Source organism: Moschus berezovskii, chromosome 27 (genome assembly GCF_049115385.1).
Source record: "Moschus berezovskii isolate FMDL1 chromosome 27, NW_MosBer_1.0, whole genome shotgun sequence".
Taxonomy (NCBI): domain Eukaryota; kingdom Metazoa; phylum Chordata; class Mammalia; order Artiodactyla; family Moschidae; genus Moschus; species Moschus berezovskii.
Window position 1 is genome coordinate 40,368,443 of NC_142486.1, and position 14,251 is coordinate 40,382,693.

The 14,251-nt window shown below is 47.9% G+C and overlaps 1 protein-coding gene across 1 annotated transcript in view; it reads right to left on the reverse strand.

Annotated features, from left to right (window-relative positions):
• Positions 1-434: 434 nt before the first annotated feature.
• LOC129545829 (ATP-binding cassette sub-family A member 17-like) overlaps positions 435-14,251 on the reverse strand; it is a 74,245-nt gene continuing 60,428 nt past the window's right edge. Inside the window, exons 24-29 of the mRNA XM_055410520.2 lie at positions 12,344-12,538; positions 3,149-3,336; positions 1,926-2,096; positions 1,504-1,694; positions 1,311-1,384; positions 435-827 (exon numbers count right to left, since the gene is read on the reverse strand). Of these exons, the coding sequence (XP_055266495.2) occupies positions 435-827; positions 1,311-1,384; positions 1,504-1,694; positions 1,926-2,096; positions 3,149-3,336; positions 12,344-12,538 (1,212 nt within the window). The remainder of the gene's footprint in view (positions 828-1,310; positions 1,385-1,503; positions 1,695-1,925; positions 2,097-3,148; positions 3,337-12,343; positions 12,539-14,251) is intronic.

A 14,251-nucleotide genomic window follows, 5' to 3' on the forward strand; every position in this document is an offset into this window, starting at 1 on the left:
TGGCCCTCTTACACCGTGCTCAGAAGCATGGCCCTGTTACACTGTAGTCAGGAGCATGGCCCTGTTACACCGTAGTCAGGAGCACGGCCCTCTTAGACTGTGCTCAGGAGCATGGCCCTGTTACAGCCATGGTCACCCCCAGGCCTTCATGTTCCTGATGGGATGTGACAGGTGTCCCTCTGATCCCATGGCCAGGTCTCAGTGAGGCTGAGACCTCTCTCAGGCCACTCACGTGTCATCCAACAGGATCCCTTTCCACAGAAATGAACCTGGATTCTCTACCAGGCCTCTAAGGCAGGTGCCCTCAATCTGGCAGAGAGCCAGCCCACCCCTCCACCCCCAGGCTGAGCTTATTGGGTCTTGAGGCTGCCTCTGTGCGCCGTGCAGCCCTGGCAGGCTGTGTGCACCCAGGCTAGCCTGGCACAGGAAACTCTTTATTGCAGCAAGGCAGTCTTTGAGGGACGTGGTGAGGGAGGCTGCGAGGCAGGTGGAGAGCGAGGCAGAGAGGGTGGCTGGGATGAAGACCAGGAGGAAGGCCTGAAGGGAACTGGAGTGGGAGACCAGGAGAGAGGCTGGGAGAAACGCTGGGAGGAGGATGGAGTGGGGGGTGGAGTGGGAGGTGGAGAGGGTCGCTGGGAAGAAGAGGGAGAGAGAGGTGGACAGGGAAACGCGGAGTCTGTGGGCTCGGCCCTCCCTTGTCTGTTACTCCCTTGGGCAGGGGGCACAGGGCAGCTGAAACTCAGGAAGATGTCCTCCAGGGAGATCTGGTTGACCGAGTAGTCCTCCAACATGTATGTCGTCTTGGCTTGCTCCATAATGCCGAACACCTGTGGGAAGCGAGCGGGCCACTGTGGACGGCAGGCACAGGGGAGCGGGGCGGACTCAGCAAGGGGTGGGAAGAAGGGTCTTTGAGACTGTTACAGAGCCCCGAGAGGTCCATTCCTCTCTCAGCTGCTCCCAGACCACCTCCCAGGCAGGCAGTCCTGCGGAATTCAGCCTTCTGCCATCTCAGGGAAAGGGACCTGGCTGGGAGTGGTGCCAGAGGCAGAGGTCCCGCTGGGTCCTGGCTTGCTGTGTGCCCTGGGCATGTGGTGTGCCCTCTTTGGGCCAGCTCCCCTCTCTGTGAGATAAGGGGGCAGGAGGAGCTGATCTCTGAGGTCCCTTCCAGTTCAAATATTCTTATCAACATTTTCTACGAAATCCACATGAATGTTGCAGCAAGACGGAACTGGACTTCCACCGGAAACAGAGAGCTCTGAAAGTGCACGGACACCAGAGGTGTGCTCCCTAATGTCCAGGTATGTGCTCACCTTCGCCCAGCTGAGGTCAGCACCGGGCAGGTGGTAGTGGACCATCCCTTGGTGCTCATCCTCCAGGACGCTGCCTGCACAAAGGAGAGACCATGTCCCCTGAGAGCCAGGCTGACGGCCAGGGGAGGGCGGCGTTGGCCCCGGGATCGTGCTCAGGGATGCAAAGACGCACAGCGCCCCCTGCAGCACACACCTGGGAAGGTCAGGCCCACGAACGCCTTGAACTCCTCCAGGGCCTCCTGCTGCCCGTCGCGCCGCATCTTGGCCCGCAGGGAGTAGCCGCTGCCAAACTTGCTCTTGAGGTGCTGTGGGCTGCCCAGGCACTTGAACTGACCCTGCACCATGATGGCCAGCCGGGTGCACAAAGCTTCACACTCCTCCATGCTGGGGAGAGGGGGAGGAGCCTGATATAGCAGCAGGGAAAGCTGACGCCTGCCCTCCACGTCAGAACCGTGCACCTGGGAAAGTGCTGATGCCCAGATCAAGCTGTTCCTGATTCCCACGCTCAGGGTGTGGCCCACCCGCCTCACAGACTCTTTACCAGAGGCTGACAGGTCTTCTGTCCACCCAGTCCCTCCTGGCCCACCCGTCCCACAGCCCCCATCCTGGCTGAACCTGTGGGAGGTGATGATGATGGCCTTGCCGGACTTTCGGGCCCGTGCCACGGTGCCCCAGAGCAGACGCCGGGCCACAGGGTCCATGCCAGTGGATGGCTCGTCCAGGAGGATGACCACAGGCTCTCCCAGCAGGGCAATGCCGGCACTCAGCTTCCGCCTGTTGCCGCCACTGGGGCCGCGGGGGAGGATTTGGGTGACAGGCAACCCTAAGTTTCCAGTAGTGCAATCGTCCCTGCTTTTTCCTTTGTTAAGAAAGTGCTCATGTGCCCTGGTGGGGCGTTCAGTAACATGACCCACCACCCTCCCCCAGGGGTACACTGTGACTCAGCTGTCCACTCAGCATCTAAACCATTCTCCTGGGCATAGGAATTGGTCCAGGCTGAGCACATGGTCCGTGGATCTCCTCTGAGGACCTCTATGGGTGTCACAGGGTAAGGGCATAGAACCATTTTAGCTAACTTCTTTTAACGAACACATAGCATTTATGATGTAAAGGTACTTCCCAAATGTTAATTCATTTAATCATCAAAAGATGCAGGGAAACATGAAAACATGATTGAAACAGAAGTTAACAGAATCCTCTAACTCCTGGGTGCCCTGACTTCCAGTTCTGCTAACAGTCTGCAGGGGTGCTGTGCACAGCTCAAGGGGCGGCCTGGGACTTGGGATCGAGTAGGAAATGGCAACCCACTCCAGTGTTCTTGCCTGGAGAATCCCAGGGACAGGGGAGCCTGGTGGGCTTCCGTCTATGGGGTCACACAGAGTTGGACACAACTGAAGTGACTTAGCAGCAGCAGCAGCGTTGTTTAAGCTAACTGGAATTGTGTTAGGATCACTGGTGACAGAAGACCCAGGAAGACCCCCACGCTCTTCAACAGAACATCAGCTGCTCAGATGTCTCACCCAGAGCAGGGTGTGGGAGTGTGGGCGTGCAGTGCAAATCTGCCGCAGGTCAGAAGCCCTTGTCAAGCGGCAGCTGTGGTGCGTCAGCCCATCCTCAGCCAGGTAACCAGAGGAAGCAGGGCCATGGGACAGCCCAAGCCATTGACCCATTCTCACAGAGGAGCAAGGCCACCTCCTTGGAAACCTGTGCAGTGGTGAGGACCACACAGCTCCCCCAGGAACAGAGCCAGCAGGCCTTGCACTACCCACCAGCACTGAACAGAACCAGAGCACATCTTATTTTGGGATGGGGAGGGCCGAGGGAGCCCCAAGTCTCACCTGTAGGTCTTCACCAATTTGTCGGCATACGTATACATGAGCAAGTCATCAAGAATCTGGTCCACACAGGAGCTGATGTGACGCTCAGGGATGCCCCGAAGCCGGGAAAACATGACCAGCGTCTCCTTGCCCGTCATGTGGTCCAGCAGGGCATCGACCTGGGGACAGTAGCCGACCCACTGTCGCACCTGGGGTTGGAGCACAGCCCAAGGGGAAGGAGGGTCAGAAGGAAAGCCGCCCCTGGGCAGGTGCCGGGCCTCTGCCTCACGCACACCCACAAGTGCCAGGAGAACAGCTGTGTGCCAGGGACCACCAGTGACATCTGGGAGCCTGAATGCAGCACTGGCTGCTGGCGTGAACCCCAACCCCAGAAGGCACACGTGGGTCTGGAGCACTTACAATCCTGCCTGCCTGGCAGGAAATCTCAGTGTTCAGAGTTGCCCTATCTCTTGTCACTTTCCAAGTGTATGGTCAGCAGAAGACACTTTATTTTTTCCCGTTTAAGCATATTTTCTATTAGACAAGTAACCCACAAATACATTTTCTTTGTGAGGGTGCTGGAGTCTCTTGTCTGGGGCCTGCCCCAGGTGGTGCAGTCACATCGAGGTACACTTCCAGACCTCTGCACGGCTGCATAAAACACAACTGGATCACCTTTATTTACCATTCTGCATTCACCATTTTACCATTCTATCATTTTAATTCAATATTATGTATTAAAGATCTTCCTTGGTCGGTAAATATTAAAAGAAACCTACTTCAACTTGGGCTTCCCAGGTACTGCAGTGGTAGAGAATCTGTCTGCCAAAGGAGAAGGCACAAGAGACACAGTTTCAGTCCCTGAGTTGGGAAGATCCCCTGGAGAAGGAAAGGGCAAGCCACTCCAGTATTCTTGCCTGGGAAATCCCACTGACAGAGGAGCCTGATCATGGGGTTGCAGAGAGTTGGACACTACTGAGCAACTGAGCACATAAGCCTATTCCAACTCAGTTTGATTGCGACTTAATCATTTAGATTTGGGTTGGCTGTTTATAAAAGATTCAGGCACATGTGTGATATTTCCGAGTTTTTGCTGTTATGAACTTGCAGCAAACCAGGATTCCCTGTCCATGGGATTCTCCAGCCAAGAATACTGGAGTGGGTGGCATGCCCTCTTCCAGGGTGGCTGACCATAAATGCATGGGTTTATCGCTAAGCTCTCTATCCTGTTCCATTGATCTATGTATCTGTTTTTATGGCAGTGCCATATAGTTTTGATTACTGGAGCTTCGTAGTATAGTCTGAGGTCAGGGAGCATGATACCTCTAGCTCTTTTATCTCAAGACAGTTTGCTAACATTTTTTTAAAAACCATGAGTGGGTACTGAATTTTCATCCAATGTTTTTTCTACTTCTATTGATAAATATTTTCCTCCTTTCATCTATGAAAGTAGTGCTTTATACTGGTAGATTTCCTACTGTTAAATCTTACTTACATTTCTGGAATAAGCCTGACAATTGTAATTTTTATTCTTTCAATATCCTGCTGAATTTCTATTGTCAATATCTTCAGTTCAGTTCAGTGGCTCAGTCATGTCCAACTCTGTGACACCATGTACTGCAGCACGCCAGGCTTCCCTGTCCTTCACCATCTCCTGGTGCTTGCTCAAACTCATGTTTATGGAGTCGGTGATGCCATCCAACCATCTCATCCTCTGTTGTCCCCTTCTCCTCCTGCCTTCAATCTTTCCCAGCATCAGGGTCTTTTCCAATGGGTCAGTTCTTCACATCAGTTGGCCAAAGTATCAGAGGTTCAGCTTCAGCATCAGTCCTTCCAAGGAATATTCAGAACTGATTTCCTTTAGGATGGACTGGTTGGATCTCCTTGCAGTCCAGGGGACTCTCAAGAGTCTTCTCCAACACCACAGTTCAAAAGTGCTCAGCTTTCTTTATAGTCCAACTCTCACATCCATACATGACTATTAGAAAACCAATAGCTTTGATTAGACGGACCTTTGTCGGCAAGGTAATGTCTTTGCTTTCTAATACGCTGTCCAGGTTGGTCATAGCTTTTCTTCCAAGGAGCAAGCGTCTTTTAATTTCATGGCTGCAGTCACCATCTGCAGTGGTTTTGGAGCCCAAGGAAATAAAGTCTCTCACTGTTTCCATTGCTTCCACACCTCTTTGCCATGAAGTGATGGGACCAGATGCCATGATCTTAGGTTTTTTGAATGTTGAGTTTTAAGCCAGCTTTTTCACTCTCCTCTTTCACTTTCATCAAGAGGCTCCTTAGGTCCTCTTCACTTTCTGCCATTAGGGTGGTGTCATCTGCATATCTGAGGTTATTGATATTTCTCCCAGCAATCTTGATTCCAGCTTGTGCTTCATCCAGTCCAGCATTTTGCATGATGTACTCTGCATATAAGTTAAATAAACAGGGTGACAATATACAGCTTTGACATACTCCTTTCCCAATTTGGAACCAGTCTGCTGTTCCATGTCTGGTTCTAACTGTTGCTTCTTGACTTGCACACAGATCTCTCAGGAGGCGGGTCAGGTGGTCTGGTATTCCCATCTCTTGAAGAATTTTCCACAGTTTCTTGTGATCCACACAGTCAAAGGCTTTGGTTTAGTCAATAAAGAAGAAGTAGATGTTTTTCTGTAACTCTCTTGCTTTTTCAATGATCCAACAGATGTTGGCAATTTGATCTCTGGTTCCTCTGCCTTTTCTAAATCCAGTTTGAACATCTGGAAGTTCACGGTTCACGTACTGTTGAAGCCTCACTTGGATAATTTTGAGCATTACTTTGCTAACATGTGAGATGAGTGTAGCTGTGGGGTAGTTTGAACATTCTTTGGCATTGCCTTTCTTCGGGATTAGAATGAAAACTGACCTTTTCCAGTCCTGTGGCCACTGCTGAGTTTTCCAAATTTGCTGGCATGTTGAGTGCAGCACTTTCACAGCATCATCTTTCAGGATTTGAAATAGCTTAGCTGGAATTTCATCACCTCCACTAGCTTTGTTCGTCGTGATGCTTCCTAAGGCCCATTTGACTTCAGACTCCAGGATGTCTGGCTCTAGGTGAGTGGTCACACTATCATGGTTATCTGGGTAATGAAGATCTTTTTTGTACAGTTCTTCTGTGTATTCTTGCCACCTCTTCTTAATATCTTCTGCTTCTGTTAGGTCCATACCGTTTCTGTCCTTTATTGTGCCCATCTTTGGATGAAATGTTCCCTCGGTATCTCTAATTCTCTTGAAGAGATCTCTAGTCTTTCCCATTCTATTGTTTTCCTCTATTTCTTTGCTTTGTTCACCGAGGAAGGCTTTCTTATCTCTCCTTGCATTTGGAACTCTGCATTCAAATGGGTATATCTTTCCTTTTCTCCTTTGCCTTTCTATTTTTTTCTCAACTATCTAAATATCTTACTTAAGGCTTTATGTTCCTATATGAAGTTGGCCTATGGCTCATGTTGGACACTGTCTTTGCTTGATTTTCACTTCAGATTGGGTAGCACCCATCTTCTCTCCTGTGATTCAGAAGAGGTATACAAGAAGGAAATAACTGCTTGGTGGTGGCTGGCAGACTTGCCCATCAATCCCTTTTAGCCTGGACTCTTTTAAGAAAGGGTAGATCTTCAATCATTATTTCAACTTTACCTCCAGTGTTGGTCTATACAGGCTTTCAACTTTGTGAAAAAATTTTTGGATAGAAGGCTGGAAAATGTTATAATTTGATGCAAAGAAAATGAAGGAATGTGCTGTTTCTTACACACCTGAGTCTGGAGTAAGCCTACTGACATGGAATGGCCATGGAGCCCTGCTCAGAGCACTGAGGCCCCATGGACCAGGGAAAGTCCCACAGTGGAGCCGAACGATTCTGAGACAGTGAATGACTTTGACAGAAATGCATGTGGACATTCAAAAGTCACTGCTGACTTTTGGCATACCAGCAGATTCTGAAAAGAATTGTTGTTGTTGTTCAATTGCTAAATCGTGTCCGACTCTTTGCGACTCCATGGACTGCAGCACGCCAGGCTTCCCTGTCCTTCACTATCTCCCAGAGTTTGCTCAAATTCATGTCCACTGAGTCTATGATGCCATCCAACCACCTCATCCTCTGTTTCCCCCTTCTCCTGCTCTCAATCTTTCCCAGCATCAGGATCTTTTCCAATGAATCGGCTCTTTACATGTGATAAGAATATATTTTAGGAAATGTGAAAGAATGTTTAAAAATACTTGCACATGTAAAGGGTGGTAAGCAGAAAGCTCAGAAAGGAAGAGAGCAAGGATGTAGATTTGTTTGAGTTTGCTAATGAGATTAATCCATGTGGGATTTCTAGGAGAAAGTGAAGTGAGGAGCATGTTGAACTATATTTCCTACCATGAATTTTCACAAATTTCCAGGAGGTGATGTGCAGACAGATTCCAGGAAGACTGAAATCCAGTTTCTTGCCAGTCAGACAGGAGGAGGGTCTTGTAGGCAGATGCCGCTTGATTTTAAATAATACAAAGAAATGTAACATTCCTTTTCATCTGAGTTTAGAGAGCAGGTTTGTACTTGCCTCTCAGTGAGCTTCAATAAGTTGGATGGATGACTGGTGATGATAAGGCTAGTGGGTGGGTGTGTCATGACGACCTGCCCTCACCCTGTCTTGTCATGTCTTTTATTCCTTTGCTTGTTCATTCCTTCTTCCTTTTTGTGGTAACAGCTTATTGAGATATAATTCACGTACCATACAATTCACCCATCAAATGTGTTCAATTCAGTGGCTTTTAGTATATTCACACTGGATGTCCATGATCACAGTCAATTTTATAACATGGCATCGCTCCTCCCCAGAGAAGCTTCAAATCCATGAAAAGTTACTACCCATTTTCCCCAGAACGCCCAACCCCTGGCAACCATGGATTTGCCTGTTCTGGACGTTTCATATGAACAGACTCACACGGTCTGTGCCCGTCTGTGACCTGCCTCCCTCACTCTGCAGCACGCGTTGAAGGTCCATTCGCAGTGCAGCGCGTGTCAGCGCTTCATTCCTTTTTGATGGTTGAATGATACCCTTGTGCATGGGTAGATCACATTTTGTTTATCCATTCATCTGTTTGTTGGTGGACATTAGGGTTGATTCTACCTTTTGGCTACTGTGAAAAATGCTGCAATGAACATTCACGTACAAATTTTTTTGTGAATGTATTAACAGTTTTTTAGTTCTCTTGGATATATATACCTAGGAGTGAAACTGCTGGGTCATATGGTAACTCTGTTTTAACCTTTGAGTATCTTCTCTATTTCAAGTCTTGAAAGATGATGCTGTGAAAGTGCTGCACTCAATATGCCAGCAGATTTGGAAAACTCAGCAGTGGCCACAGGACTGGAAGAGGTCAGTCTTCATTCCAATCTCAAAGAAAGGCAATGCCAAATAATGCTCAAACTACCGCACAATTGCACACGCTTTACTCACACGCTAGTGAAGTCATGCTCAAAATTCTCCAAGCCAGACTTCAGCAGTATGTAAACCGTGAACTCCCAGATGTTCAAGCAGGTTTTAGAAAAGGCAGAGGCACCAGAGATCAAATTGCCAACATCCGCTGGATCATGGAGAAAGCAAGAGAGTTTCAGAAAAACATCTATTTCTGCTTCATTGACTATGCCAAAGCCTTTGACTGTGTCGATCACAATAAACTGTGGAACATTCTGAAAGAGATGGGAATCCCAGACCACCTGACCTGCCTCTTGAGAAACCTGTATGCAGGTCAGGAAGCAACAGTTAGAACTGGACATGGAACAACAGACTGGTTCCAAATAGGAAAAGGTGTACGTCAAGGTTGTATATTGTCACCTTGGTTATTTAACTTATATGCAGAGTACATCATGAGGAACGCTGGGCTGGAAGAAGCACAAGCTGGAATCAAGATTGCTGGGAGAAATATCAATAACCTCAGATATGCAGATGACACTACCTTTATGGCAGAAAGTGAAGAGGAACTCAAAAGCCTCTTGATGAAAGTGAAAGAGGAGAGTGAAAAGGTTGGCTTGAAGCTCAACATTCAGAAAACAAAGATCATGGCATCTGGTCCCATCACTTCATGGGAAATAGATGGAAAACAGTGGAAACAGTGTCAGACTTTATTTTTTTGGGCTCCAAAATCACTGCAGATGCTGACTGCAGCCATGAAATTAAAAGACGCTTACTCCTTGGAAGGAAAGTAATGACCAACCTTGATAGTATATTAAAAAGCAGAGACATTACTTTGCCAACCAAGGTCCGTCAAGTCAAGGCAATGGTTTTTCCCGTGGTCATGTATGGATGTGAGAGTTGGACTGTGAAGAAAGCTGATCACCGAAGAATCGATGCTTTTGAACTGTGGTGTTAAAGAAGACTCTTGAGAGTCCCTTATACTGCAAGGAGATCCAACCAGTCCATTCTAAAGGAGATCAATCCTGGGTGTTCATTGGAGGTACTGATGCTAAAGCTGAAACTGCAATACTTTGGCCACCTCATGCAGCGAGTTGACTCACTGGAAAAGACTCTGATGCTGGGAAAGGTTGGGGGCGGGAGGAGAAGGGGACGACGGAGAATGAGATGGCTGGATGGCATCACCAACTCTGTGGACATGAGTTTGAGTGTACTCCGGGAGTTGGTGATAGACTGGGAGGCCTGGCGTGCTGTGATTCATGGGGTCGCGGAGAGTCAGACACGACTGAGCGACTGAACTGAACTGATCTTCTCTAATAATCTCAATCTTCTAATTGAAGTCTTTCATCCATTTATATGTAATGTAATTACTAATATAATTGGATTTAAATCTACCATCTTATTAGGGCTATCTACTTGTCCCATATGTTCTATATTCCTTCTTCCCTCTCACTTTGTCTCCTATTGCATTGATTATTTTTTATAATCCACAGGGCTGCCTGAGCGTCTTCATGACATGGCCGTTAGTCTTCCCCAGAGTAAGTGGTGTGAAGGGGAGTATACCCAAAAGAGAAGTTGCTGTATCCCTCATGACCCAGTCTCAAAAGTGACATACCACTTCTTCCACAGTATTCTGTCAGTCACACAGACCAACCCTGGTACAATCTGGGGTGATCTTAAGGGTGTGAATCTCAGGAGGGTTACTAGGGGCTGACTTGAAGGTGTACCGCAATGTCTCTTATCTTCGTTTGTATATTTGTTTTCTACACTTTGATTCTCCACGCTTCATTCTAAATTATTTTTTGTGGGGAGGAGTTGTTGTTTAGGTACACGTGCGTGGGTGTTTTTTTTTTTTCAATGTGCACCAAACACTGCATTTCAAGTTGTTTGTCGAAATCATTTGAAGCCTAGGATGCAAGCCTCTTCTGCCAGCTTCTCCTGACATTTGCTCCTGCCAGGCACCTGGAAGCACTGGTGGTTTAGAGTCACATCAATTCCATTTCAGGGACTGATAAGAGTCCAGGTAGTTCTGCAATCCTTGCATGAACTTGTCTAAGTACAGTTCATCCCTACAGCTGGGATGCAGCCCTCCAGGGTCCTGACTCAAGGAAAGGATGCTTGCATCAGGCCTCCCTATGCCCCAGAAGGCTCATCCTGAACTCTAGTGCGGGCCAGTTCAAAACTAAGGGCAAAAAATATTCAGATCTCAGCAACCCAGCCTTGAATGGGCCACCTCCTTGGGTCCTTGTCCTCCCCTACCTCCTGGCTCATAAGTTTTCACTATCTTTTTAGTTCTCTGACTCCTTCATAGACATGTTTCCAAAATTTGGTCCTATTTTTCTAGTTATTAATGACCACCAGGAAAGGGATTAGAGTTACCTGATTTGCCATTACCAAAAGACTTGTGCATAATTTTTAAAATAACAAAAATTTAAATTAATAGTAAATGGCTCATAGCCATGAGATGCTTATACTGTTTATGGTTGTTCAGCCAAGCAGTGTATGCTAAAAGGTGACAGAGAGTGATAATTGCGAGCATGGATTCTGACATCAGCCCATGTTGACTCTTCTGCTTTCTCTCTAAGCTTTATGCTGGTCATGGACAGTAAAGGTAGTGCAGTGCATGCTGTGAACAGCATAGCTGCTACTGGACCCCTGTGGTGTGGTCTTCTCATGCGCCTGTCATTGACTCCACTGTATACTGACCCCACTCCCCCACCATCATTACACTTAAGTCACTGCATGGCATCGGCTGGTTCTCATGATCATGAGCTCCTTGCAAGTAAAGAGTCACTGGGCTTACACAACTGTTGGCATACACTAGGCATTCAAAAATTGTTTCGCTGAATTGGTGCCAATAATGGAAGTAGACTCCAAGAAGAGGGTCAGGTGTGAGGGATATATACTAAATTTGACTATGTCTGAGTCAAGCTGTTTAGAAGGGATGTATATGCAGCTCTGAAACACAGGACTGGGATTGGGCTGAGGGTGTGGCTACTTGGGAGCCATCAGCAAAGAGAAGATAATGGGTGTCAGTGTAAGGAATGAGATTGGGGGGCGGTGGAGACAGTGTGTGGAAGGACAAAGACAGTGGGATGATGCTACGGCCCTGGGGTGCAGTGCAGCCTAATGGGCAGGAGGAAGAAGACCCACCACAGGAGTCTAAGGAAAAGGTGTCAGGGAGAGAAGAGCCAGAGGAAGGTGGAGGCTATAGGAGCAAATGAAGGAGAGCTACAGTGTGAAGGGAAGGGGCCTGCATTAAGAAATGCTTCAGAGAAGGCAAGGAAACTGGGGCTGAAAGTCAGGAGTGGACCTGGCTCAGGAAGTGCAGTGGGCACAGGGCCAGGGAGGACAGATTCCAGGGCTCGGTGGGAGGGAGCAGCCATGGTCCATGGCTGGGTGTCCTGAGTGGTGCCAGGGACAGCAGTAGATGGTGCCACTCACTCCTCCAGGGAGCACAGCAGGAGCGGGGGAAGAGACGGGGGTTTGTGGGGACAGCTGATGGTTTTGGGGGTCCACTGAGCTTGAGATGCCTTGGGTTTCAGGGACATTTCCAAGACAATGTTGAGTAAGCAGCTTGACATACAATCTGGAGCTCAGAGAAGAGGTCGAGGAAGGAGCTATGGATTTGGGAGTCAGAGATAAATCTGACACCTGTAGTTTTCAGATGGGTTTCATTCCAGTTCCCTGTCCCCAACCCTCTGTAACACCCACAGGTGTATTTCAGGGGTCCCTCTTCCTGATACACCCACACCACCCCTAGGTTCATGCCCCCTCGTCCCAGGTCACCACCTACCTTCCTCAAGTCAGAGCTGACGCTGATGCTGTTGACAAAGGCGTCCCCAGAGGTGATAGACTCTTCCCCAGTCAGTATTTTGAAAATGGTAGTTTTCCCGGCTCCATTGAGGCCAAGAAGACCAAAGCACTCCTCTGCTTGAACAGTGAAGGAAACCTTGTTCACAGCCAGTGGAGGCACCTTCCTGGAATAGACCTGAGATAGCCAAGACAGAAGACAAGACACCCAGTGAGGAGGCCTGGAGCCAGCAGCCCGGAGTTGTCAGCTGCACTCCAGTTCTGCCCTCAGAGCCCCAGGACTCTGAGGCACCCAGGCTGAGATCTGCCTTCTCATCCCAGTTGCTGCTCCCAGTGGGCTCAGGAGGTTTTCTCTCTTACTGCCCCTGCACACTGAGAACATAGTTCTCTAAGATAAGCCTCTTCCCTGCTTTCCTCGAAGCAAAGAAAACCACTGTGATGTTGCCTGAGCTGGTTTCTGGGGGCTTTTAATATAAATTTACTTATTTTAATTAAAGGCTAATTACTTTACAATATTGTATTGGTTTCGCCATACATTGACATGAATCCGCCCCAGGTGTACATGTGTTCCCCATCCTGAACCCCCCTCCCACCTCCCTCCCCATCCCATTCCTCTGGGTCATCCCAATGCACCAGCCCTGAGCACCCTGTCTCATGCATCGAACCTGGCCTGGCAATTCGTTTCACATATGATAATATACATGTTTCAATGCCATCCTCCCAAATCATCCCACCCTCGCCCTCTCCCACAGAGTCCAAAAGACTGTTCTATACATCTATGTCTCTTTTGCTGTCTCGTATACAGGGTTATCGTTACCATCTTTCTAAATTCCATATATATGTGTTATTATACTGTATTGGTGTTTTTCTTTCTGGCTTACTTCACTCTGTATAATAGGCTCCAGTCTCATCCACCACATTTAGAACTGATTCAAATGTATTCTTTTTAATGGCTGAGTAATACTCCATTGTGTATATGTACCATAGCTTTCTTATCCATTCATCTGCTGATGGACATCTAGGTTGCTTCCATGTCCTGGCTATCATAAATAGTGCTGCGATGAACATTGGGGTACACGTGTCTCTTTCAATTCTGGTTTCCTCAGTGTGTATGCCCAGGAGTGCGATTGCTGGGTCATATGGCAGTTTTATTTCCAGTTTTTTAAGGAATCTCTACCCTGTTCTCCATAGTGGCTGTACTAGTTTGCATTCCCACCAACAGTATAAGAGGGTTCCCTTTTCTCCACACCCTCTCCAGCATTTATTGCTTGTAGACTTTTGGATAGCAGCCATTCTGACTGGCGTGAAACGGTACCTCACTGTGGTTTTGATTTGTATTTCTCTGATAATGAGTGATGTTGAGCATCTTTTCATGTGTTTGTTAGCCATCTATTTCTGGAGAAGGCGATGGCACCCCACTCTAGTACTCTTGCCTGGAAAATCCCATGGACGGAGGAGCCTGGTGGGCTGCAGTCCATGGGGTCGCGAAGAGTCGGCCATGACTGAGCGACTTCACTTTCACGCATTGGAGAAGGAAATGACAACCCACTCCAGTGTTCTTGCCTGGAGCATCACAGGGACGGCGGAGCCTGGTAGGCTGCCATCTATGGGGTCGCACAGAGTCGGACACGACTGAAGCAACTTAACTTAGCAGCCATCTGTTTGTCTTCTTTGGAGAAATGTCTGTTTAGTTCTTTGGCCCATTTTTTGATTGGGTCGTTTATTTTTCTGGAATTGAGCTGCAGAAGTTGCCTGTATATTTTTGAGATTAATTCTTTGTCAGTTGCTTCGTTTGCTATTATTTTCTCCCATTCTGAAGGTTGTCTTTTCACCGTGCTTATAGTTTCCTTTGTTGTGCAGAAGCTTTTAATTTTAATTAGGTCCCATTTGT